Source organism: Sphaeramia orbicularis, chromosome 12, assembly GCF_902148855.1.
Source record: "Sphaeramia orbicularis chromosome 12, fSphaOr1.1, whole genome shotgun sequence".
In the NCBI taxonomy this organism is placed as follows: domain Eukaryota; kingdom Metazoa; phylum Chordata; class Actinopteri; order Kurtiformes; family Apogonidae; genus Sphaeramia; species Sphaeramia orbicularis.
The window spans coordinates 16483683-16508638 of record NC_043968.1 but is presented as its reverse complement, the minus strand read 5'-3'; the positions used below and the strand labels follow the sequence as shown (position 1 = coordinate 16508638).

The following is a 24956-nucleotide window of genomic DNA, read 5'->3' as shown; positions in this document are numbered from 1 at the left end:
CCCAGAATCACAAGCCTTCCCCACAGTTTTCACACAATTTATCAGTAAATACATGTTTCTGTGTGTCAAAAATTAAACATGTGGTGTCCAGCTGAGTGGATATTTTTGCAACTTCATGAAAAATAGGTTCATATGAATTTTATTATCATTATTACTTTTTTTTTTTTTTTTAATGTATTTTTATTTATTTATTTATTTTTATTTTATTTATTTTCATTTATTTTTCAGAAGAAAATTTTCTATCACATCGTTTTTTTTCCATGCCTAAAGAGGAATAAAAACACTCAGGAAAAATTTTTTTGATTAAGGTTCTCATAATTCGTGCATGAAAGGGTTAATGACATAACGCCAAAGTCAAAGCACCTTTATTGTCATTATATTGTGCTGGATGAATAAGATTAGTGTTATTCTCAATATGGAATTTAATGAAACACAATAATAAAATACTTAAAAAAAAAAAAAAAAAAACACTGTCAAGTAAATAAAGGGAACGCTGGAGGACAAGATGACTGCGTTAGGGTAATTCTATATATATATATATATATATATATATATATATATTTTTTTTTTTTTTTTTTTTTTTCTGGGTCCTGTGGAGGCACTAGTTGATGTTTTGGGTCTGGTCTGAACCTGTACTTTGTGGTCCAGTTTCTTCAGTCTGTGGTCCAGACCATCCTCTGCCGCCCCCTGCTGGACATCTGCGTCTGTTACACTCTGTTATAACACCGTTGTGTAAAGTATTTCTAAAGTCGAGGTGTCAAAAGCGGTTTACTATTTACAACAGTGTGCGTAAAGACAATATTATTCGACAAAGTAAACCTGGACGTGATGCTGCGGCTTTTCATGCGCATGGATCTGACTCCAGAAGTGTTTGCGCAAAAGTTCAACTAAGCATTTGTACAAGTTTCCATGCAGTTTTCTAACAGGGGGTTGGTGGATTCTACCCGTTCCAAACGCATGATGGTTCTAAGTTTAGGTCTTTGTTTCCAGTCAGTTCCTGATGTTGTTCCTGCTGCTCCCTCCCCCTTCCCGGCTCCTCCTCTGTGCCGGGCCTCCTCTCTGTGCCATCGACCGATCCGCTCCAACTTTCCCGTCCTGTTTCTTCCCGAAAAGTCCTCCATTACAGGCGACGCAAAGGAACCCAAATGGACGAGCCGCGACGAGAAATATGACACATAAACCATGGTGCTAGTGACCGAGCAGGCGGACCGACCCCTGACCCCGTTATCCACCCCTGAACAAGTTTCCAACAAGGACTCCCGTGGGAATCGGTAAGTGTGGGTAAGATGGAGAGGAAGGGCCCGCTGCTTGAAAACAGACGAGCAGGCGATGCAGGCCTGGATGGAGGATTCACAGTAGATGTTTGCACGGAATAGCCCAGAAAAGTTGTTTATCTGCGCAATCTTGAATGTAATTCTATCTGAAAGTGCGTCCCATTGCGCTCAAACTTGTGCGTAATTCATCCAAACCCGCTGATTTACTAGTATAGATCTTTATGTCATGTGCGTAAAACGGCCCCACAGGAGGACATTTCTTGCAGAATTAACCTGTTACAGCACGTTTTACACAAATGTAATAACCTGTGTGTATGTGTGTGTGTGTGTGTGTGTGTGTTTAAGATCTGAGGTGGAGAATGGATTGGAGAGGAGACACAGGAGGCGTGGACGGTCCCCCGCAGACCTCCAGCTGTGTTTGGACACAGAGTCTGAGCCCACGGAGAGCAGGAAGAAACCAACACTTCTGAGGTGAAACAGCCTGTCTTCTGCCTGACTCAGGATGACAAATATAAATACTGGATCCACAGGTTGTTATCAGGCATCTGGACAACTGCTGACTCTGACTTTACAGATACAAGGAACACAAAATATGTCTCGCCCTAGAAATACATTATTTCTGGTGTAAAAATATGGCATTTATGGGAAAAGAGTGGCCATTATCGCTCCCTGTCTGTCCAGTATTTACATTTAGCATTATTTCATAGTAACAGCCTGATAAAATATGTGAGCATATTCATAAAAACTTTATGATATAATGATCCAGACTGGATTTCTGCTGAAACATCATTATCCAGTCGAACTTATACCTGCATGGTCTGTGTTTACAGTCAATTATGTTCTTGTGCAAGAGCTCACATAACCTCAGCTTAAACTATACAAAGCAAGAAATTATCCTGGAGTATTTTCTTGTTTTTATTACAGCAGTATTTCATGTGCTATTATTATGTTTAAGGCTAGTGTTTATGATCCTCCTACTGTGGTTCTTCTTAGCGTAGCCGTCCTCCTGACCCATCTTTCTCAGGTGTTGCCAGGCTACTTAACCCTAAACACTGACATTTTTATTCAGATCCAAACCTGTGGAGCAGCTTTCACCGATGCTGAGTCCAACCGACTTTGAAACAAAATTTGACAGGAAGAAGTCTCAACCAAACCAGGTCAGAGGCTCACGCCGACCGATGAAATCCCAGCATTTGTGCAAAAAGTTGTCGTTGATAAATTCTGTCTCTTTCAGTTGTCAAAGACAAATGCACAGTATCATAAATTGTTCAAAGAAGTAAGCAAAGATGAATTACTAAAACAAAGTAAGTCACACTGTGTTCAAATGATCTTTTTGGCTGAAAGTTTGAGGCAAGTTAAATGTACATATGACTTTATGTGTCGACAGGTTACACTTGTGCTCTGCAGAAGGACATTTTGTACCAAGGCAAAATGTTTGTCTCTGACAACTGGATCTGTTTCCACTCCAAAGTCTTCGGCAGAGACACCAAGGTATAGTAATAAAGGTTTAATTCACCTCTGTATTCTCAGTTTTCTTACATTTCTTGAACTCATGGCATTTGGCTGCATTTTCTCATCTGCAGATTGCAATCCCAGTGATGTCTGTCACATTCATCAAAAAAACTAAAACCGCTCTATTAGTGCCAAACGCCCTTGTTATTGAAACTACTACTGATCAGGTGAGCACAATGGGGTCAAACATGTTTCTTTTTTCTCCAAATCTGACACAAAGATGTGATCACTGACTGTGAGTTGATGTTTTCCAGCATGTGTTTGTGTCCTTCCTGTCTCGAAACACCACGTACAAACTCCTGAAATCCATCTGCATTCATCTGGAGGTAAATACCATCCTCTATGTAAGTTATAAGAGCGTATGGCATCCCATAATAATGTAGTGTGGTGTAGTAATGTATTTGTCAAATGTGCTTGTTTATGTCACAATAATATTCTGTATCCGTGTGAGGATTAACAGCTCTTTAACCCTTTATAGGGCACTCATAGAAATACTCTGAAATTCAAAGGTTCAGTTACTGGAGACTGTATTACTTTTGTGAATTTTTTTTGTTATGTAGAAAATCAAGGTTAATGAAGTTACTATATTTGGTTTCTTACCCAAATGACAAGTATTTATAAAAAAATACAAGAGAAGCACATGTAAGGTGAAAGTAGCATGTATTTTATAACGTTCGAACATGCCTTTTAGAACATTAGAACATAAGTGCTGATCCAGACCCCTGTCCACATCCACATTATCCCTTTGAACATCATTCCTTACATTAGTACCATTACTTTGTGGTACCTAACAATGCAGGTACACTTACTGTTCATGCAGAGGTGGACCTTACAGACCCTGTAGACCACATTGGATCTAAGACTGTTGGCTCACTGTCCTCACTGTAACTGCTGCTGTCACTGTCTTGTAATGTATATGGAAATTACCAAAACTAGTCACTTGTCCAATAAAGAGTTAAATTTGAACTTTTTTTGATCATGTGAGACCCTATTGATTCTACGTATATGTAACTCAGAACTACGATGTTGTCCGTAAAGTTGGAATAAAATATTTTTACCTCTTCTTATGAAATGATTTTGTGTGAGGATGTGATTTATTCTTGATAGATAGAATAGGAATAAAAGGAGGAGTGAGTCTGAAAACAAAATTATTCCAACTTCATGGGCAACAGTGTATAAGTAAAGATGTTTCAGAGTTAAATTATGTACATATGTTTTACCCTTAAGTTCAATAGCAGGATTTCTATTAAACAAGTAAAGCTTTTGTGTGTCCATTGTGACTGTAGGTGGATAAGTCTTGCAGCAGCCCCATCATTTCCTCCTGTGAAAACAGCTTCAGAGTCAACTGCCCGTCGTCACTTCCCCTGGTCAGTCCGGGGGTCTGTCCGCCCCTTTTATGGGGGTTTGTTTTTCTGTACAGGATGTGTTTATATACACGAGTAGAGCTTCTAGTGTATATTTATTGTGTACTTTCCTGTATTTGTGCTGCAGGATTTTTCTGGAGACTTCTCCGACCTCGACGGGGTTGTACGTCATCGACGGCAGGAGATGATGGAGAGCAGCAGCTCCGGGTCCCAGACTCCAGATTATGATAAACTGACAGGTGTGAACCTCCCCCACAGCCTTCTCTGATTATTTTATTACCCCGCCCCCCAAGGGGAGGCAAGGGGTATTGTTTTTGGTTCGGTTTGTTTGTTTGTTTGTTTGCTAACACTTTACCAGTAAAACGATTGGTTGAATTCACACCAAATTGGGTTTATAGATTGCCAGCGACCCAGAATAGATATGGTTACATTCCAATTTACTTATAATGGGCAAAATTTCAAATTGCTATATAATTGTCAATTTCAACTCAATTTACTTAAAATGTTAGAGAGATATAAAGATTAATCTTTGTCATCACTTAGCAAAATATCTAAGTGATAGCTTGTTTTTGAATTTTTTTGTTAAATTTTTAAATCTTTTTCTTTTCCTGTTTACTTATAATGGGCGAAATTTCACATCTATAAAAACATCAATATTGTTTCAATTTACTTCAAACTTGGCACATATTATAATTTTTATATTTAACAAATGTTGAATATGGATGAAAGAGTTCATTGATGCCAAAATAAGCTACAATACATGCAAGGGGCAGGGTTTGATATGCCTGGCACTGCTTGTTTTATTCATTTATTTATTTTTCAAAGGGACAATGCATATTAATAGACACATTATTTGCTAATAAGCAAGATTATAGCCAAGGCTAATTTCCATCTTTAGTCCCTATATGAAACAACATAGTTCACGTAAAACAGTACAATCCAGTGTCAACAGACAAGTAAAACACATTATACATTTATGCTGCATTGTACACAACATGCATACATACACACACACACACAATTTCAGATTATTTTCACCCCTTTACAACGCTACTGTGCTGTAATCTGCTGTAGACATTTAGAGTATTTCCTCCTCTTCCTCCTGGGTGTCATGTGTCACTGTGGCTCAGATAGTCTGTAGTTTGGACTGCAGCCAGGTGAAACTTAAGCCACAGAGGCTTCGCTTTTTGTCACAGCAAACATAGGTGACACCAGCCCTGTGGGGATCCACTCAGGAACACCCAGTTAGCACTATTTGCTATTCTTCTGGTATTTATTTAGGCCACTCTGTCTTATTTGAGCAGAATTCCCCGGCCTCCAGGACACCTTCCTGAGTGCAGTGAAGGGTGGAGAGGTTTCAGTCCATGCAGACATCCACCTCCAGTCTCCCAGCCAAAAACACGGAGTATCCACGAAAAACGGTACTGGATGTTTCTAGTAAAAGAGAAGCAAACTCTAGCCTGCGAATCAGTGTGTTTTATGAATATTTTTTCTATTTGTTTATAGCGCCAACACAGCCAACACAAGGGGTCACACTCAAAGACAAACCGTCACAGCCTGTTTCATTAAACGCCATCCTCTTAATTTATTTGTTTCTGTGAGTACTTCGTCATTACCTGTAATATGAGACAATTCATGCTCGTCATTCAAGTTTCATCGCTTTCAAAGATGATCATGTTACTGTTCCGTTAATATTGACTGTTGTCTTGCGTGTCTCAACAGAGTAAGTGTTCTCGTCTTGTCCTCCTGTTACATGGCTTTCAAGATCGTAGCTCTTGAGCATCGCTTGAACTCCCTGGTGTCGATGGGAGAACACATAAGGTATAGACTTTATCTGCCCAACTGAGCCTCTATTATCAGATTTCTAGTAAACTCAAATATGAATAGTGTTCCCACAGAGTTTTGCAGGATGTTTTATGTTACTTTACAGTATAAATATAACTCAGTTTGGTTTGTTTGCAGAAATACCATGAGCCACAGGTCCCAGGATGCAGTGAACGCAGAGATCTACGGGGAACTGTCTACCAATCTGTTCAAGCTAGAAAAGGTTGGTTTGGTGGCCTGTCACTGTGGTGTACTTTCAGGCTTTCTCTGCCGACAGTCCACCTGTCTTTTACAAGTGTCACTTTTGCATAAGAGCAGATATTTTCATACTCTCCAGCCAAATAGGATGAGGTTTCTTGCCAAAGGGAACATAGCACAGGCCTCAGCTAGTCTGTAGTATAAGGTTGTGTTGGAATAGTTCTAGTTTGATTAAGACAGTTCTAAACTGACTGAAATTACACAGAATTGTGTAAGTGGCAGCCATGATGAGATCCAGTTCATTTCTGTACAACAGTCAGGGTGTTTGCACAGGTCTGGAAAAGTCTTAAAAAGTGTGGAATTTTGAAACACTGTTTAATTTTGTTTGAAAGTGTAAATAAAGTACAAAAAAAGTTTCTCACATAGTTGAATTTTAGAGTATGATCAAAGGCACATAATCTGGTAAGATAAGAAATACATGAGGAAGTCATATAAAAAACTTGATATGATTTCGCTAACCAGTCGGCTAGTGAAACTTTTTTTGCAATATTCATGCACTTTCGTGATTTTGATATGTTTTGAAAATGCTTCTGTCAGTAAAACATAATTTACTGTGAATTATGCATTCATTCATTCATACATTTATTAAAATAAACTTTTCCACTACACACAACAGGTACCATCTAAACCAAAAAAGTTGGCACGCAAGTATAAAAGTACATAAATTCAAGGTCTGGGGGAAAAAATTGCAGTTTTGAAAAAGTTCAGAATTTTTATTTGGATAAAGAGTAAGCACCCTTACAGTGGTTTTCAGTCTATTCTCAGGTACTGACCCAAAAAATACATGTTGTCTCTCCTCGGGACCTAAATTTACACAATTGTTCTATAAAGAATTGCCAAGTTTACATTTTAGGCAGTAATGCACCATCACCAACTAGATCCATATGGTAACGTGCAAAATCAAACAGATGATTTGTTACATCCTCTGTAATCATATTTCTTTCATGTCATTTCCAATTTTTAAAATCAGTTTTGTTTGCAATTTTTTAATGACGAGGGCCTCTTCACTGCATTTCCCATGGCCTTGGTAAGGTCAATATGTACAGAATAAATTCTCAAGAAGTGGTGCCAGGCACAACAAACCCCGCCCCTCACACGTATTTTCATTTATTTTGGCATCAATCCAGCTGATGTCATCATGTCTATGCATGTGGTGAAGTCAGCATATCAATTACCTCTATATATGTGCCGAGTCTGAAGTATATTTAAACCAAATTGATATTTTTATAAACATTTGAAATTTCTTCCATTATAAGTAAATGGAAGAAGAAAAAAGATTTTAAAAATTCATAAAAAATTCCAACTTTGACTTGCTTTTCCCAAAATGTAATCACATCTATTCTGGGTCACTAGCAATATATAAACCAAATCTGGTATGAATTCAACCAACAGTTTTGCTGCTAGAGTGTTAACAAACAAACAAACAAAGAAATAAACAAACCAAACAAAAAACAATACCCCTTGCCTCCCCTTTGGGGGGCGGGGTAATTTCCCGATATTACAGCTATGTTACCCATTTGGAGTCATGAAGGGAAGGTGCCTCAGTACTCCCTTCAGTGTCCCCTTTAACCAAAGGTACACAAGACCATCCTTTATAAAAGTAAAGGAAATAATACCCACATTATAGTAACAATACCTTAAATCCATGGGTGAACTATTAATGTAACACTAGTGTATAATTATTAAAGCAAAGTTAAAGTCGCTATGATGGGGATTATCACTGATTATATAAATACACTGTGTTCAGACTGTTGTTTCAATGCCAGGGTGTTTATGATTTCTAGTTTACGTAATGGGCTCAATTAAATCTGTCTCAGCAGAAAGAGGAAGTGTACGGATTCATTCACCTTTTTATGTATAAATCTTGTGAGCATTCTTCTTCATTGTTTTGTTTGTTTGGGTTTTAACTTTGATGTGGTTCACTCTCATACTTCTCATTGCCTTGTTTGACCTCAATGGTTAGATAAATAAAAGGCAAACATTCATATCTTCACCAACTTTCCAGTACCATCGCATAGCAATAAAGACTTTATATCAGTCAATAAATCAAAATTTATTTGTATAGCACCTTTCATGCAGATGAATAGAGTTCAAAGTGCCTCTCAGATGAGTAACGATCTGAAACGTACTGTGTAATGTGAAAAAGATTTTTACTCTGGCTTCTATTGTTATATTTTGAGTTACTTGTACTTTGTTTGAAACAGAACTATGTATTTTTTTCCTTTCTAGATTCAAAGAAACCTCCGGAAGCTACTTGAAGAGACTTAAGAGGCCTGTTTGGACAGATTTCATTTTGTTTGAAATATTGTTTTACGGCTCAGCAGTCATCAAATTTGGGAATGGATGTTGCCAAAACATGGACGACTCAAACAGATAGCTTTCTCTGAATTGTGTGAACTGTAAACCTTAAACTGTGCAATAATAGTCTTTCTGGTCTTCTCACTCAGGACTGTTTTATGGCTCTTTTTAGTCAAAATATTATACTAGAAGGTAAAATGAAGAAGTGTGTTAGTATGCCAGCGTTAGTGAAGCGAGAGTTTAACTTAATACAGTATGTGTATCTGAAAGCTTTGATTTTGCATTTCATTATGTAGGTCCTATTTCATATGTTTTTGTCAAAAAGAAATTTCAAATAAATTATATTTATATAATGTGTAAAAGTCCACAGTGTGGTATGTGAACATTTTTATGGTCAGATAGAAGAAGCTTACTATTATCATTTTTATTCATCTTCATCAGTCTCAGTTTGAGGTGTTTATGACATTAGACCAGGAGCGTCAAACATACGGCCTGTGTTCCAAAACCGGCCCTCCTAAGGGTCCAATCTGGCTCGTGGGATGAATTTGTGGAATGCAAAAATTACACTGAAGATATTAACAGTCAGGGGTGTCAAAATAATTTTAGTTCTGGGGACATATACAGACCAGTATGATGTCAAGTAAAATAATAGCAAAATAACATAAATGATGAAAACTCCAAATTTTCTTTGTTTTAGCATAAAAGTGTAAAATTACATGTTGAAGATGTTTACAATTCCAACCTATCTTTTCAAAACAACCATGAATAACCTAATAATAAGTGCAATTTCAACAATATTCTGCCTGTTATTAAATGTTTTGTGTATTTGTAGATCCACTGTGATCTGTAAGTCGTAATGTACATGTGTAAATGAAAAGCTGAGGCATAATGTTGATAAAAGTTTACCAATTTTACTTTTGGAATTTTTATTTATCGGTTATTATGCTATTATTTTACTGGTCTGGTCCACTGGAGGTCAGATTTGGCCATATGTGACTCCTGAATAAAATGAGTTTGACACAGCTGCATTAGACTGATCCAGAGTCAGCTGACATACCTGCAGAGCATAGACAAATACATGCAAACTGATGTTACCTAAGTACGACTACAAACACAATCACAAAAGTGTATCAGTCAGGCTTGAATGTGTGATGTTTAGTGCGCAAATGTTAAGATATTGTTTCAGTGTCAATTTTTGAGCAATTTTTGTAGTTTAGAAGCAACAATACAATCTGACAAATCCTTGACATATAACAATCTGTTGTCTTTAACATGGCTAATATGTTAGGGGAAATGCATATTCTTAATTTAAAGATATTTACCCAATCTACACTTTTACAGCATTGCCTTGAATTACAATTATTTTATAACGTCAAACACTTTACCATCTCTCTATTTGCTGCATAAAAATAATCTGCTTCTGTTCTCCACATCTCTGTAATGACGCTGTTGTCTGCTCCCCCAATTTATTTATTTATTTATCTTTTTTCTTTTTTTTTGCTCTTTCCTTTTCACTCCCACTCTGTGGTGACTCACTTTGCTCCCAGCCACTTATTCATTTTTTCTGTGTCACTTGAAATTTATTTATCTGAATTATTTGATCCCATGCAGTTCTTGAACACTACAACAACTTATACCCTTTTAATCATAAGTTATTTTCAGCTGACATGTCTATTCAGAAGTCAGAACATATTGTACATACATCAGCCACATAAAATGACACCTTACCCAGTGAATTAGCTTCTTTCTTGTGAATCTTAAATGTATAGTGTTTAGTATTTAGTGACATCTAGGAGTGAAGTTGCAGTTTCAACACCTCACCTCACCCTCTCCTATGGTGGCAACAAAAAAAAAATAATAATAAATAACAGACAGTGTTAGTTTGTGTCTGTTCCAAGGTTTTTAGTTAAGAGTATATTAACCCTTAAACACAGGAGAAGACAGAAAAAATGAAAACAATGATACAATGTGAATTCAGTGAACGATGACAATGATGTAAAAAGCTCATTCCAATTTAACATTTTTGTTTAATTGGAATGTTTAAACAAAACTTATTAATTTTGTTAAATTTTGTTACTTGAGATCCTCCTAAATCTTTCACATTGGACTTTTAACGTCATAGAAGGTAGTATGATGCCAAGAAGACTGGTAGATACATGTAGCATACAATCTTTAAGGATCTGCACATACTGTTGACCAAGGATGCATAGCTGTATTTTTTACATAATGAAAATAATAATTACTCCAGTCTGACCTTTGACTGTCAACACAAGATCTTGGCAAAAATGTTTACAACTCTGGATTATTGTGACGTTGCATACACTTTCATGGAATAAGACGTGTCATCAAAGCTAAAGGCAATCCAGTGTGTGACTGGGAGGTGTATATGGGAATTCCATGTATTCTCCTCCCATGCCACCCTGCAAAAACCTCCTGGCACCCCTTTGCTACCCAATGCAAAATTTTTTACAACTGCAACTGTTGGGACCCTAATTTCCTCTTTATAGCCACATAATTATAATTATACAGAACAATATTTTGCACACTAATTCATGTATAGTTCTTTTACTTATCTTATTGGTAATACTTGTCCAGTAGATATTGTACAAATTGCTGTTCTAATTGTTTTAATATGTATATTTTGATGTATTTAAAGCTATCTTGTATATTTGAGAGCTTTATACATCAATGTATATATATATATATATATATATATATATATATATATATATATATATATATATATATATATATATATATATATATATATATATGTTTGTAATATTGATGCTTTCTTTCCTGCTACTTTTTCTTGTACTTGCATGGAGCAACATAACACACAACAATTTCCTCTTGGATTAATAAAGTAGTCTGAATCTGAATGTAATATGTCTTTATGCACAGCATGCTATTCTACATCAGTGAGGATTTATACAGGGATAATTGTTTAAGAGAACAAAATGAAAGAGCAGTCGAAAATAACATTTAAATGATGACACCATCATGAAGTTATTATATTATATTACATTGTATTATATTATATTATATTACATTATATTATATTGCATTATATTATATTATATTATATTATATTGCATTATATTACATTATATTATATTACATTACGTTATGTTCTATTCTATTCTATTCTATTCTATTCTATTCTATTCTATTCTATTCTATTCTATCTCTTTCTAAAACAGGTCATGAACAGGTATGGGTGGAGAATGATGCGCTTCTGGACAAAGATGAAACCTCCATCTAGGCTGAAAAAGGTGGCTTTCTGTGACAATGTCTTACATGGATGTTTATTTTGTTTCCACGGAGCCTCCGCCTCCTCGTGGGTTTTGAGCCAATGACTCTCGCGCCTCCACACCTCGTCTGCCTGTCAACCCGCGCGCAGCCCCCCGCATGACGTAACACCCAGTCTGAAAGTGCAATGGCGATATTGGACAATAACAGCCATCGCTTTTGGGGACCACATCTATATTATGTGGCTAACGTTAAGGAAAACACATCCATCCGGCTGCAAAACCAGATTTAATATCTGCACAGTGCGCGAGCGTCGCTGCGACCGGGAGGGTGATTTTCCAGCCTTTTCACGCGATGACAGTTTAGACTAAACGCTGGTAAGTGCAAACTGGAGTAATGGCACTAGCATTTGCACAGGCTTTTTCCAGTAAATGGTCTCTTGCAGGCAGTAAGCTTGTGATTTGAAAGGGGCGTGGCGGTGTGCTGGGTACCACTTCTGACTAAAGGATGCTGATAGCTTAGCAACAGCGACAAGGAAAAGGAAGGAGCACAGAGACAATGGATGTGCGATTTGTCAGCATCGTTCCCGGGTAGGCTGAGGGTGTAATGTTGGATCAGAAACACAGCCAGTCCGCGATCATCAGTTTGTGCCAAGTAAACTACAAGGAGCCGCGAAGGCAGACTGGAAATGTAAACAAAGGGTGTGGGCCTTTTCAGCTGGCCTGTGATGCTCTGTCACTGAGAGGAACCATTACTTGGCTTGATTTATAACACGATAAGATTTTCCACACACATGATACAGCCATGTTTGACGGCTGACAGCGTGTTTTACTGCTTCTCCAGGAATGTTAGAGGCAGAGAATAGTCTGTTCAGTCCACACCTGCTTACACCTCTAACTGTTGCATCACATCAGATACTGTCATGTTTATACTTATATTAAAGTGTGAAGAATCCAACTTGGTTGTTCTTGTCCTTGTCCAGGTGTGACGTGTGAACAGACACCATGGCCACACAAGAACCGTCCCCTCCCTCATCCATGGAGAGCAATAAACCCGGCTTCCCCAAGAAGATCCTGGGCAACAAGCTGGAGGACAAGCACCTGTGCAACTGCTGTCATAATATTCTCCGACGACCCTTTCAAGCCCAGTGTGGACATCGCTTCTGTTCCTACTGCTTCAACAGGACTGTCAGGTGAGAAACAAACATCATGGCCTCATAATGACTTCACTAACGGCTTTATGAAGCTTGTATGGGTTTTAGCATGTTATTGTTATGTTGTAGTAATGGACCCCAGAAATGCAACGCTTGCATCAAAGAGGATATTTTTGAAGAACCTACGTCAATTCTGAAGCAGGGATGTGTGAGTATTATGATCTGTCCAGCAAAAAGAGTTTCTATATCATGGAAGCATGATTTGCAACCCTGTTGTGCTCAAGATTTGCAGCATTCAGTGCAAAATGTTTAAATGTGAGTTTATTATTTGTCAAAGGAAGCTTTACTTTGTCATTAAAGTAGCAGAAACTGAAGTCAGGGAGGAAAAAAAGCCAAAATGTGATAATGCACACCTTCAGTCGGCAGTTTTCATGGTCTAAATCAATGACTAAATATACAAATAGATGAACTGATGCTGTTTCACACTGCTGTGGAAAAGTAAAGACAAAATATCATGGCTATGGCAGCTGGCACAGAGTAGAACACTAAATTCTTGACAGAATCTTAACAGTGATCACAAATTAAAGCAGTCACTGAGTATTTCTCTGAAAACAACTTTTTTTTATCCAAACTGTACTGTCATGGCCTGCAAACAGAGTTAAGAGAAGTCCTGTTTTCATCTCATAAGAGGCTAATTATGGAATTTCTGCTAAATAATGCCAAAAATATGTACACACTGAACCTTTAAAAGTGACTGAGAAGCATGGAAACATGCAGAAGAAAAGCAAAAAAAAGTAGATGGGGCATTGTTATAGTTATTTATGTTGGATTCCCCTAACAGTAGAGATTAAAACAGAAACTTGAACCAGACCATTATTATTATTATTATTATTATTATTATTATTATTATTAGTATTACTATTACCTCATCTGTAATAGACCAGGACAGCTAAGGTATTATGTTAAAATATCCTTTTTTTTTCACTTGTTTTTCAGGCTTTTCCTGACAATGCTGTTCGAAGGGAGGTTGAAAACTTGTTAGCTGTTTGCATCAATGAAAGTTGCACATGGAAAGGCAGTATTAAAGAATATGAGGTGAGGCTACACACTTCCTAGTGGTTGGTTGTCCATTTTAGTAGCTATGATACTTTGCCCGATGAACTAATTTGTCTTAGAGCATTTAGAGATTATTTTCAAGACAATTAGGTTTCTTACCAACACATTAGTTGTACTTTTTGCAGCAGAACCACGAGGGGAAGTGTGAGTTCATGATCATCCCCTGCCCCTCCTGTAAAGAACGAATCCGCTTCAATGAACAGGAGCGCCATAATGAGCGAGAGTGCCCGGAGAGAACACTCAACTGCAAGTACTGCAAGGAACCATTTCACTTCAAAAATATCAAGGTTAGAAATTATTTATTTGAACATCCGGAGAGACTCCACTCGGGGCTTGTGCAGCAGATCACAGCAGCCCTTCTTGTGTCATTTAAAGAAACATTGTCCTTGTTTTTTTTTTCTTTTTCAGGCGCATGATGAGATCTGTCCCAAGTACCCGATGATCTGTGAAGGCTGTGCCAAGAAGAAAATACCCAGAGAGAAGGTAAATCTGTGGGCAACATGAAGACAAAACAGAAATATAATTTTGTACAACACATCACAGTGCTGTGTATCGACAGTATCTATCTAATGCTAACTTTTTGGGAAAATGGTGTGAGAAAATACTGTGATCTGCTATAACACTGTTTATTATTGCAATGATGATATAATAAATAGCAGTGATCTCCAGTTAACTAAAGTTGACACAGGACATATGAATGCATGACTCATGTATCCCAGCCTCTGTCTGATTCATCTGGTTCTGCTTTTGCAATGTGGTTATTTTTAGGGATAAACTGATTATTGGCCATAGCTGATTATTGGATCTGAAATGAATACATTTGCGATTACCAGTATTTGTATTTCTTACTTTCAGTATTCAATAAAATAATTGAGTGGCTCCCATTTTGGTTCAGATGTGACCAACCTTCAGTTCTTTGTTGAAATATTTCTGAATTGCCCTTTTTTTTTTTTCGCAGTCTGTTTTACTGTATTTCAACAAGTTACTAGAAATTGTGATGCCAAGATTTTACTTTTTTTTTTTATCTCAAATGTATATTGGATCCAAACATCATTTATTGGTTTCTTTGATTAGTAACAACTAATATCAATATTGAGCCTTAAGAAAATGTTTCAATTAATGCCTAGTTTATGTGTGTTCATATTACAGTGACAGTGGAAATAGTTTGTCATTCAGCACTATTTAATAGCTTTTTTGTATTTTTTTAGTATGTGGACCATATCAAGTTTTGCAGTAAATTCAGAACTCCATGCCGATTTCATGTGGTTGGATGTGACATGTCTGTAAGTACCTTCAATGGCTCCTGTACTAATATTTATGTACAGTTGCAGAAAAAAATATTAGACCACCACTTCAATTGACCAGCTCGATATGTAAAGTGTCATGAGATGACTTTTGTTATGATTTGGCGCTATATAAATAAAATTTGATTGACTGATTGATTGAATTTCTTGTTCATTTTAATGCCTGGTACAACTAAAGGTACGTTTGTTTGGACAAATATAATGATAACAAAAATAGCTCATGAGAGTTTAATTTCAGAGCTGATATCTATCCATTTTTCATGGTTTTCTTGATAATAACCAAAATCACTTAAGTTCTTACATCAATATGGCATTGTACTGACAAAAACAGTACTTTTAGGCATTCCATGTTTTCTTTTCTGTCTTAGTCACATGATACACACAGGAGTTAGCACTTGATTGCATAGCCATTGTTTTTGATGACTCTTGATGGTCTAATAATTTTTTCTGTGACTATATATATATACACACATGCTCACATTATATAGACAAATATAAAAAACGTTTACTGATATGATCCGCGCTTCTTTTGTCATTTTTTCTGTCTCAGGTGGAGAAAGAAAAGATTCATGACCACGAGCGTGCCTATGCCTACGAACATCTCAACCTGCTGCTACACTACATTATGGGCATGAAAGTGAGCATGGAGGGCCTGCAGCCCCAGGGACTGGAAATAGCTGGACACAAACTGGTGGAACTCCAGCAGTCCCTCAGGGAGCTCGAGGCCAGAGTCTCCCAGCTCAGCACCACCTCTGGGCCTCCCGTGCAGGGAGCAGCCGCCTCCTCTTCATCCTCTAGTTCTGGACCACCCGGACCACCTGTTTCAGCCCCTCTCCCTCCACCTCCCACTCTGGCTCCCACTCTCTCTGTGTCTACATCCTTCACACCCCTGCCCAGCTCTGTGGGAGCAGCTCTGGAGCTCCAACTTCACAGTGAGAAGACCAAGGTGGCCGAACTGGGCCGGCGGTGCACAGAACTGGAAGTTAAATCTGGGACGTTTGAAAATGTGGTGTGTGTCCTGAACAGAGAGGTGGAGAGGTTTGCGACCACCATGGAAGCAAGCAACCGTCAGCATAAACTGGACCAGGATAAGATTGAAGCGCTCAGTAATAAGGTAGGATTAGAAATGGTTATTATCACTGTTGTAGATGTATGTCTGTGGAACTCTCCTTAACAGGCGTGATTCTAAGATCCAACCATATTTCCCTGGGCAACATTAATATTTTCATATTTATGAAATTTTGATTTACAACAATTATACTTACTAGTAAATTCTATAAAGTTTAACACCACACCACATTTTTAATGAAAACTAGAGTATGCTGTTTAACTGTTGCACACCTCAAATCAATTAGGTATATAGATGTTACAGCATTGTTGAATACTTCAGTTCTCAACTCCATGATGATGTTTTGCAATATGTTATTCATACATAATGATATGAATAACAGACCATTACTAATGGTCTATATTCTGAACATAGACTTGGAAGATCATTTTAAAATTAGTAAAATCATTATTAAATCATTATTTGTTGTCAAAATATTATTTTATTCAGTATGCAGCCATGTAATATGTTTTATAATGTGCAGTGAGTTGGTCAGTTTGGTGAAATAAAAGCACTTAGGATGATCAAAAGTACAACAACTGCCTGTTAAGGTTCTTTAACTATAGTGACATTATCCCTTCAAGGGATAAAACCTTTAGATAAACACCTGCATATACCTGTCTTTTTAAAATTAAAAGTACTGGAAATAAGAGGAAATATATATTGCAAATAATTATGATGTAAAAATAACTGTCGAAATAGTCTAAACTCAGTAATGACGTTTATCCATCTTTTAAACATGTAGCTGTTGAGTATGTAGTACAATTTTAAAGCAGCAAATAGTACATGAATTAAAGGAAGCGCTGATAAGCTCTTTCATGTTTTTGTTTTTTATAAATCCAGGTGCGACAGCTGGAGAGAACAGTGGGACTAAAGGACCTTACAGTTGCTGAGATGGAGGGCCGCCTAAGGGAAATGTCCGCCACTACTTTCGATGGCGTCTTTGTCTGGAGGATCTCTGACTTTGCTAAAAAGAGACAGGACGCCATCGCAGGTCGAGCCCCTGCCATGTTCTCACCAGGTAGCCACCCCCCCCCCCCCCCCCCCGCGCATATTCTCCCTCAAGCAATCTGTTCATTCACCGTTCTACAAAAGTGTGACTTTAACCTGTATGCATCCATTGTTTCTCAGCCTTCTATACCAGTAAGTACGGCTATAAGATGTGTCTGCGGATTTACCTGAACGGAGATGGGACAGGACGTGGCAGCCACTTGTCCCTGTTTTTTGTGGTGATGAGGGGACTGAGTGATGCGCTGCTCAAATGGCCCTTCAACCAGAAGGTAAAAGAACTGCAAAAAAAAGTTTTCACATAAAGCAGTGATTCTCAACTGGCAGGTCATGACCCAAAAGCGGGTCACAAACCTGCTTTCAGTGGGCCGCAGGCCTTTGCCTGAGCAAAAAATAATGACAAGAAACACTAGTTACACTTTATTATTTCATTTTACATGAAAACACCAAGTGTGTTAAAAGTGTCTGTTACTGTAAAGTTCTGGCTGCTATATTAGCTTTATGATTAATGCTTGACTAAGTGACTGAATGCACTTTTAATTTTTAACTGAGTACACTTTTTGGTTTTGGTTCAAATGTACCTAATTTAGTGTTAAATGGAAGATTTCCCTCTTTAGCATCACCACCTGCTGGTTATTTTGGTTTATCATTAAACTTGTCTTTTGTGTTGGCATACTACAATATTCCTTATTATCTCAGGTTCAAAATGCATCATCTTTTCATTAAATACATTTGAGAAGTTTAACTTTTAGCAATTTGGGTCATGACTTGTCATTGCAGGGGGATAGTGGGTCCCAAAGCCAGATGATTTGAGAACCACTGACATAAAGCCACAGACACTTTTAAATGTATTCATACATAATTTCCTGTTTCGTTTTTCTAGGTGACTCTGATGCTGCTGGACCAGAGTAACAGGGAGCATATCATTGACGCCTTCCGCCCTGATGTCACTTCCTCCTCCTTCCAGAGACCTGTGAGCGAGATGAACATCGCCAGTGGCTGTCCACTCTTCTGCCCTCTCTCCAAACTTGACACCAAGAACTCCTACATCCGCGACGACACCATCTTCATCAAGGCGATAGTAGACCTCACCGGCCTTTAGACGATACCACACGGTGGTACAGTTTGGCAACCAGGCAGCTCTTTGACCACTATGGCTTTATTTTGGCTCAGTCATGGTCCTTTTAGGGCTCTGTTCAGGCATCTTACTGTCCCCTGCAGCTTAAGGGAGGCAAACATGCTTGCGACTGTATGCTGCATATGGCTGCAGTTTGCTACGTCCAGACGGCGCTGGCATTGTCATACTCGGTGGGACCTAAGAGAAAACCACCATCATTGCTGTACATTTTGGGTGCAAAACTTTCAGGAGTTTTTCTTTTTGCCGTCACAACACCAGTCCCGTGGTGATACAATGTTACTTCAGGTCTGCACACAAGTTTTCAGTTCCAAGGCACAGAAGTAAGCGCCAGTGCAGCATGGTCAGTGCAGTGATTAGTAGAAGCACAGTGGTGAGGATGAAATAAAAAAGAGCGAACAGTACCTTTCATCATCTCCTATATTTGAAGACGTGCAATGTTACAGAACATGCAGACTGTGTTAGAACAGGATTGTAGTTTATGGATAGTAGATGTGATCATTCTGATGTCACCGTAGACAGCTGGCTTATACTAGAGTTAGAGTGGCTTGATGCAGTTTTTGCTTTTTCCTTGCAGATTGTGGATATTGTGAGCTTCTCAATTCCAGTGTTGAGTGAATTTGCATAGACAAACGTGGAGTTATGTTATGAATAAGATTACAGGCATTTTTTGCGCAAAGTGCATGCCGCTTGCGTTTTAAGTATAAAGTTGCTCCTCATTTTGATTGAGTTTTAAGAAGGTTCTTTGTTTGTTGTTGAACTTGTTTGTGAATTAGCCATCCGTGATGGTGGACATTGCCTGCATGTCTTTCGAACCAGGCTATTTTACATGTAAAGTTAGTGTTGCGTATTTGTTCCTATTAGGGGTTGGTGGTTCTGATTGGTGGTTTGGTACATCTGTGGAAGATACAGTGGAGTTACCAAGGAGTCAGGGCAGCTTGCCAGTCAAGCCTGAGGCATAAAAGCTTCATGTGTTTTTGTCTCTGACAAACATACATAGCTCGAGTTTTCCCCAGGATATGCTCACTAGCTCACATCTCAACACATAGTACTGTGCCCCACCACAGATTGAGGTCAATACAGATTCCACAAAATGAAGGAATTGTTTGTTCCTTGTTTTCTGTCCATACTGTATACAGTGCATACATGTATGTGTTTCTGCTGCTCTAAGATAGAATACTGATGTGAATTTACTATATATGTTGGTGCAGTTATACATGAAGTACTTGTGAGGTTGAGAGACTGAAATGAGGTATCAAAATTTGAGACTGTAAAACATTGTTGTAGGTCAAAGGCCATTGTTGATATTATTTATTGCAGATTCAGTGGAGCCCCAGACAAATCTATAAAGTGTTTTAGCAATACTAGTGTGCTCCAAGTAATTTCTAATAAGGCATCTCAAATATCGTACTAACACAAAATCTACAGTTTGGCTCAATCTAAGATGTTTCTGTAATTTTTCCATGTGTCCACCAGAGATTGCTGTTCTACTTACTTAGCATGCATGCTGAGGTTTTTAAGGTTCACGCTGGCCTGTTTGAAAACCAGTCTCGACCTGTATTGAAACCTCTCTGTGCATGGGAGGCTTCAATTCACATTCACTATAGAGTTTCACATTGGTTTACCCTGTGGGCCACGTGTGAAAGCATTTACTTGTATTTGTTTGGATGAAAATATGTAATCATAGAATAGTTATTATGTTATATCCGGCTGAGTGTCTGTTCAACAGACTGCCAGCCTATATTCATAGCAATTTATAAATATGTATCTTTCATATCATAATGTTGAAATAATCTATATATCGATGTTAATATACACAAAATGTTATAATGAACATAGTATTACTGAATACCTTATTAATTCTATATCTATATACCAACTTTTTGTTTGTCAAGATGGTTTGAACAGGCCAGGACAACCCCTTTGTGCAGTAAGGACTTATTAATGCTTCTTGAGTGCAATATATGATTATGTCTGTTAGATTTTAATGCCATTTTGGCTGTAAGGGTTTACAGAGGTCACACGTGACTTTTTTGTTGCCATTTCATTACACCACTCATCATAGCGCTGAATAACGGATTTTGAACTTTCCAAGGAAATACAGTACTTTCCTCGTCATTTTTTCACACACTACTTTGACATCACTACCGTGAGAATCACTAGCTACTCATGAAACTTACAAAGTGAACTGATGTTTTAAAAAAAGACCATTTTAATATTAGGAAATTCATTCTACATAGAGTCAGTGTGTTTCTATTCTTAACTTAAAACCATTCAATGAAAAATGGAGCATGTAATAAGTAGAATTACATGAACTTTTTAAACCTTGAGTGTTCTTGTAATGTGCCAAAATGAAATATTACCTCCATGTACTAACAATGTTGTATAGCAAGTTTTAATTTATGTTCTATGCTAAAACATGGTGCCAAATATGTTTATATTTCAGTTTGTGAAGTGTGTATGGCTGTGTGAGTGTCCGTGTGTGGGTGTCAGTGTGGGTGTGGGTGCGTGTAAGTGTGTGTGTGTGTGGGGTTGCATGGATGTCACTGCGGTATGATGCATGGGGTCAGTGCTCCTGGAAGCAACAGAGGAGAACATTAAAACTATCCCATGAAACGGTCCTCAAACTTAAGACCCTCTCAAGGTTCTTTCAAGGTTCTTGAATGTAAGCTTTACAGTAAACTACAGCAGTTCCATCATGTGTTGCTGTTGACTTGATGATACTTTATTTGTGCACTTTGTATCAGTTGTTTCTCAAAACAGGGTATTTTGAGTGATTTATGTACCTTGAAATCAGAGCCATATATATATATATATATATATATATATATATATATATATATATATATATATATATATATATATATATACATTCTGACATTGATAATTGATCATTGATGTGATTATGCTAAAAAGACATGCAGTGTATAATAAATTTGGTTGGTTTCGGTGACTTGATTGCCTTCAATTCCTTTAAAAAAATTCACTCTAGAGCCACTCACTAGGGGGCACTATATATCCTGTCATGAATGAAAGCATTTAACATGAAAAGGAGAATAATAGCAACTATTGTACTTTTATAGGCTGTGTAATTTAAGAGCAATCTACATTTTCAGACTTACCCAATATAGACCTTCCTTTCCTGGAAGTGAACTGAAGGAACCACTGTGCAAAATGAGTAAAGTGGACACACAGGGCACTCAATTGACCCTACAAACAATACTGAGCGTTGTACACAGCCAAGTCTTTTCCACATGCACATTTAGAAAGAATATGAATATATCTCCTTTAGCTGCTTCTCTTCATGACTGTATCTCATATAGAGTGAAGTGAGAACGTACTGCAGTCGTGATAAATCAGATTGACTTACTTTTGAGAATATAATGGAAAAAAGAAGCAAAATTTAGAACAGTTTTTGTGCAGTGAAATAAACGACTTAAAGAAGAGGAAATAATTTACAAATACACACACAAAAAAAAAAAAAAGAAAACAGAAAGAAGCTTTACAACTTATGAGTTTGATTTGTTAGTATTATTGACAGGTGCTAAATATAAGCTTTCAAGATGAAGACCGACCTCCCAAAAGACCCAGACTATGGACAAAAATGTTCACTCTATAGGGGCAGATGAGCAAGATGTGCAACACACATGATTTCCCATTCCAGACAATATTAATCCCTAGGCCTATACACACACACACACACACACACACACACACACACACATATAAATATATATATATATATATATATATATATATATATATATATATATATCCTTTCACTGAGTGGATTAATCTACATTTCAAATATTGTCAACATCTACAGTAACTACAATAAAACCACACAACCAGCAAAACTACTACTGAAATGTTAACAATCAGCATAATCATAAACAAGTATTTCCCCATTGAACTATCAAACGGATCAACAACACTCAAAATGATTGTTGTTTGTTCATTAATTTTACTTATTGGTTTTCTTTCTTTCTTTTTAATGAGCTTTCATATCATTATACTGATACATATAATGTTCACATAAATGAAATACTATACCATTTTTTCCTTTTTTTTTTTGCTTTTCAAGATGGTTTGAACAGGCCAGGATAAGCCCTTTGTGTTGTAAGGATTTATTATTTCTTCTTGGATGCAAAATATGATCGTGTGTTAGATTTTAAAGCCATTCTAACCCTAACACAAACTCATATTTACATTTTTCCAGTCCATACTTTGAAGGATGGCACACAAGATCAAAGTTCAAACATTACCCACACTAAATGTGATGAAAAAACATGGAAAAAGCTGGTAAATTTACACATCTATTGCACTGTTACAGTCATTACAGGTGTTGATTTACCAGTGGAGTCAGTGATACTTACTGACATCTAGTGGTCATGTTGTATATTGCAGCTAGTTGAACACACCTGTCTACCTTTTCCCCCGGTAGCAAAAAAAAAAAAAAAAAAAAAAAAAAAAAAAGCGAGGAAGTCCCTCACTGTAGTTTTGTCCATTCTGCACTTTATAATCAAGCGGATGATAAAGTTAATAAATTACTATAATGCCATAAAATACGAGAAGAAGTCTGTTTAGAGCTACAGTAGAAACATGGCGGCAAAATATGGCGAACATTTTTATGCTAATTTATGCTAATATCCGTCCTGTCCACCGTTCACTCCTCAGTAAGGAAAGTAGCTATAGAGAGAATGCACATACGTCACTTCCCCCCTGGGCCACGCCCCTCTAAATCAGACTGAGTGGCAACAACGAGCCGGTTCAACATGGCGGAGCTCAGCAGTAACTACAGCGAGACCGGGAAAAATGTGGAATATAACATGAAATTAAAGACAGCTGGACTCGACATGGATCCATACAAGCTACCAAACAACAAGTGGTCTACGAACATTGATATGTGGCTGGAAATCACGTATCCTGACATTTATATGAACCTGATTTCAACGCCGGGAAAATACACAATACAAAGGCTGAAAGCATACAAAAGACAAAGAGTTGTTGACATCCTCGTCATCGTTAATTGGAGGATTACAGCTGGTGAGTGCTTTCATTTCAACATACTATTGTTTTTGAGGTTTTATGTCAGTGCAGACATATTTTATTGGCGGTGATTTCCAAGGTAAAGGCCCAGCAGTAGTGCTCACAGTTCGCTACTGATTTACTGTAGTTGAACCCTTAGTATTGACCCAAGTGAGTGGATGATCTACTGGTACTGTGGAGATTTAAGTAGAGTTCACATCAAATACTTGATACAACACAGCTACAACAGCTTTGTGCTAGAGTAGCCCCTTATTTGAAAAACTCAGTTAGCCTCAGTTTAAGCTAGTTTACAAATTATGTAGAGCACAAGGTTCAGAATCACACAAATGAAGACAAAAATGTTTCAGTTATCAAATATATGACAGAGAAATAAATGACAGATGCTAACATTAAGAGCTTTACTAAGAAGTAGCATTAGCCAAAACAATATGTAATTTAAGGTATGATTTTACACAAGAATACAGCATTAATTAACATTACCTGATACGAAATGGCAACCACAAATCCAGGTTTCGTTACCTGGATTCCAGTTATTTCTACGAATTGCAGCGATCCACCTGCTTCTTCTGTCTTTGGTTTTAGGTTGCCGCTAAAATGATAGCTCCGAGTGCTTTTTAAACCTATTTGTGCAATCAATGGCACAACAGCTCTGCCCCATTTTTTAGATTGTTCTAAAGTTTTCGCAGTATTCAAGCCAAAGCTGCTACTCATCTCCCTCTTTCTGCCACTCAGTGGGTGTAACCGTGGCGACTTCCGCTAGCGGTGACGTCACGTGCATACCCTCTATTGTCTGTTCTAAAGGCGACAAGAAGTTGATAAATATCATTATGATGTAGGAGAGAGGAATAACATTGTGGGAGGAACAAAAAGGGTGAGTAAAAACATCCTAAATATGTTTACAATTACAAATTAACTATACTCTGTCAGTTTCTCCAGTCAACAATCTGGAGGAGTTACTTAAGTTATTTCATTTGTTTGCTTATTTATTTAGTTTTTCTGACTAAATATTCTTTGCTTTTTCATGAATATCGAAAGTGAATATTTATATATTTATTTGTGTATTCACTTGCTAAAGTTTCTGCTTTTGCTATGTTTGCTAGCTACTCATGTTGCTGGGTTGTTGGCTGTCCCATGCAGGCTATTTTGTTCTGTGTCGGTAATGAATTCATTTGTGGGGTTTGACAAGAGGGCACGTATGGGATAAACATTTGCATTCTCCCTCTGATACTCAAGTGGATTGGTGCTGAGTGGAATAGATGACACACTCCCCTGCATGTCAGTCTGCTTCAGCTGCTCTGTTG

The 24956-nt window shown here is 37.5% G+C and overlaps 2 protein-coding genes across 4 annotated transcripts; both read left to right on the top strand.

Annotated features, from left to right (window-relative positions):
* Positions 1-1033: 1033 nt before the first annotated feature.
* On the top strand, positions 1034-8887 carry LOC115429105 (GRAM domain-containing protein 2B). Of its 2 annotated transcripts, none has more exons than XM_030148355.1 (14): positions 1034-1271; positions 1620-1745; positions 2344-2431; positions 2509-2578; positions 2662-2765; positions 2858-2953; positions 3041-3130; positions 4073-4153; positions 4278-4389; positions 5455-5571; positions 5657-5747; positions 5873-5971; positions 6113-6197; positions 8462-8887. In XM_030148355.1, exons 1-14 carry the CDS (start codon positions 1183-1185, stop codon positions 8498-8500), a joined length of 1287 nt encoding a protein of 428 aa, XP_030004215.1. In that variant the 5' UTR covers positions 1034-1182; the 3' UTR covers positions 8501-8887. The 2 variants fall into 2 exon arrangements, with proteins under 2 accessions (XP_030004215.1, XP_030004216.1); XM_030148356.1 differs by having other exon boundaries at positions 1035-1271; positions 3041-3112.
* Positions 8888-11969: 3082 nt separating this feature from the next.
* On the top strand, positions 11970-21524 carry LOC115430543 (TNF receptor-associated factor 2-like). Of its 2 annotated transcripts, none has more exons than XM_030150616.1 (11): positions 11970-12159; positions 12765-12974; positions 13065-13143; positions 13932-14030; positions 14180-14338; positions 14460-14534; positions 15260-15334; positions 15906-16469; positions 17307-17484; positions 17595-17743; positions 18355-21524. In XM_030150616.1, the coding sequence occupies exons 2-11, from the start codon at positions 12787-12789 to the stop codon at positions 18571-18573; spliced, it is 1785 nt and encodes a 594-aa protein (XP_030006476.1). In that variant the 5' UTR covers positions 11970-12159; positions 12765-12786; the 3' UTR covers positions 18574-21524. The 2 variants fall into 2 exon arrangements, with proteins under 2 accessions (XP_030006476.1, XP_030006475.1); XM_030150615.1 differs by having other exon boundaries at positions 14177-14338.
* The last annotated feature ends 3432 nt before the right edge of the window (positions 21525-24956 follow it).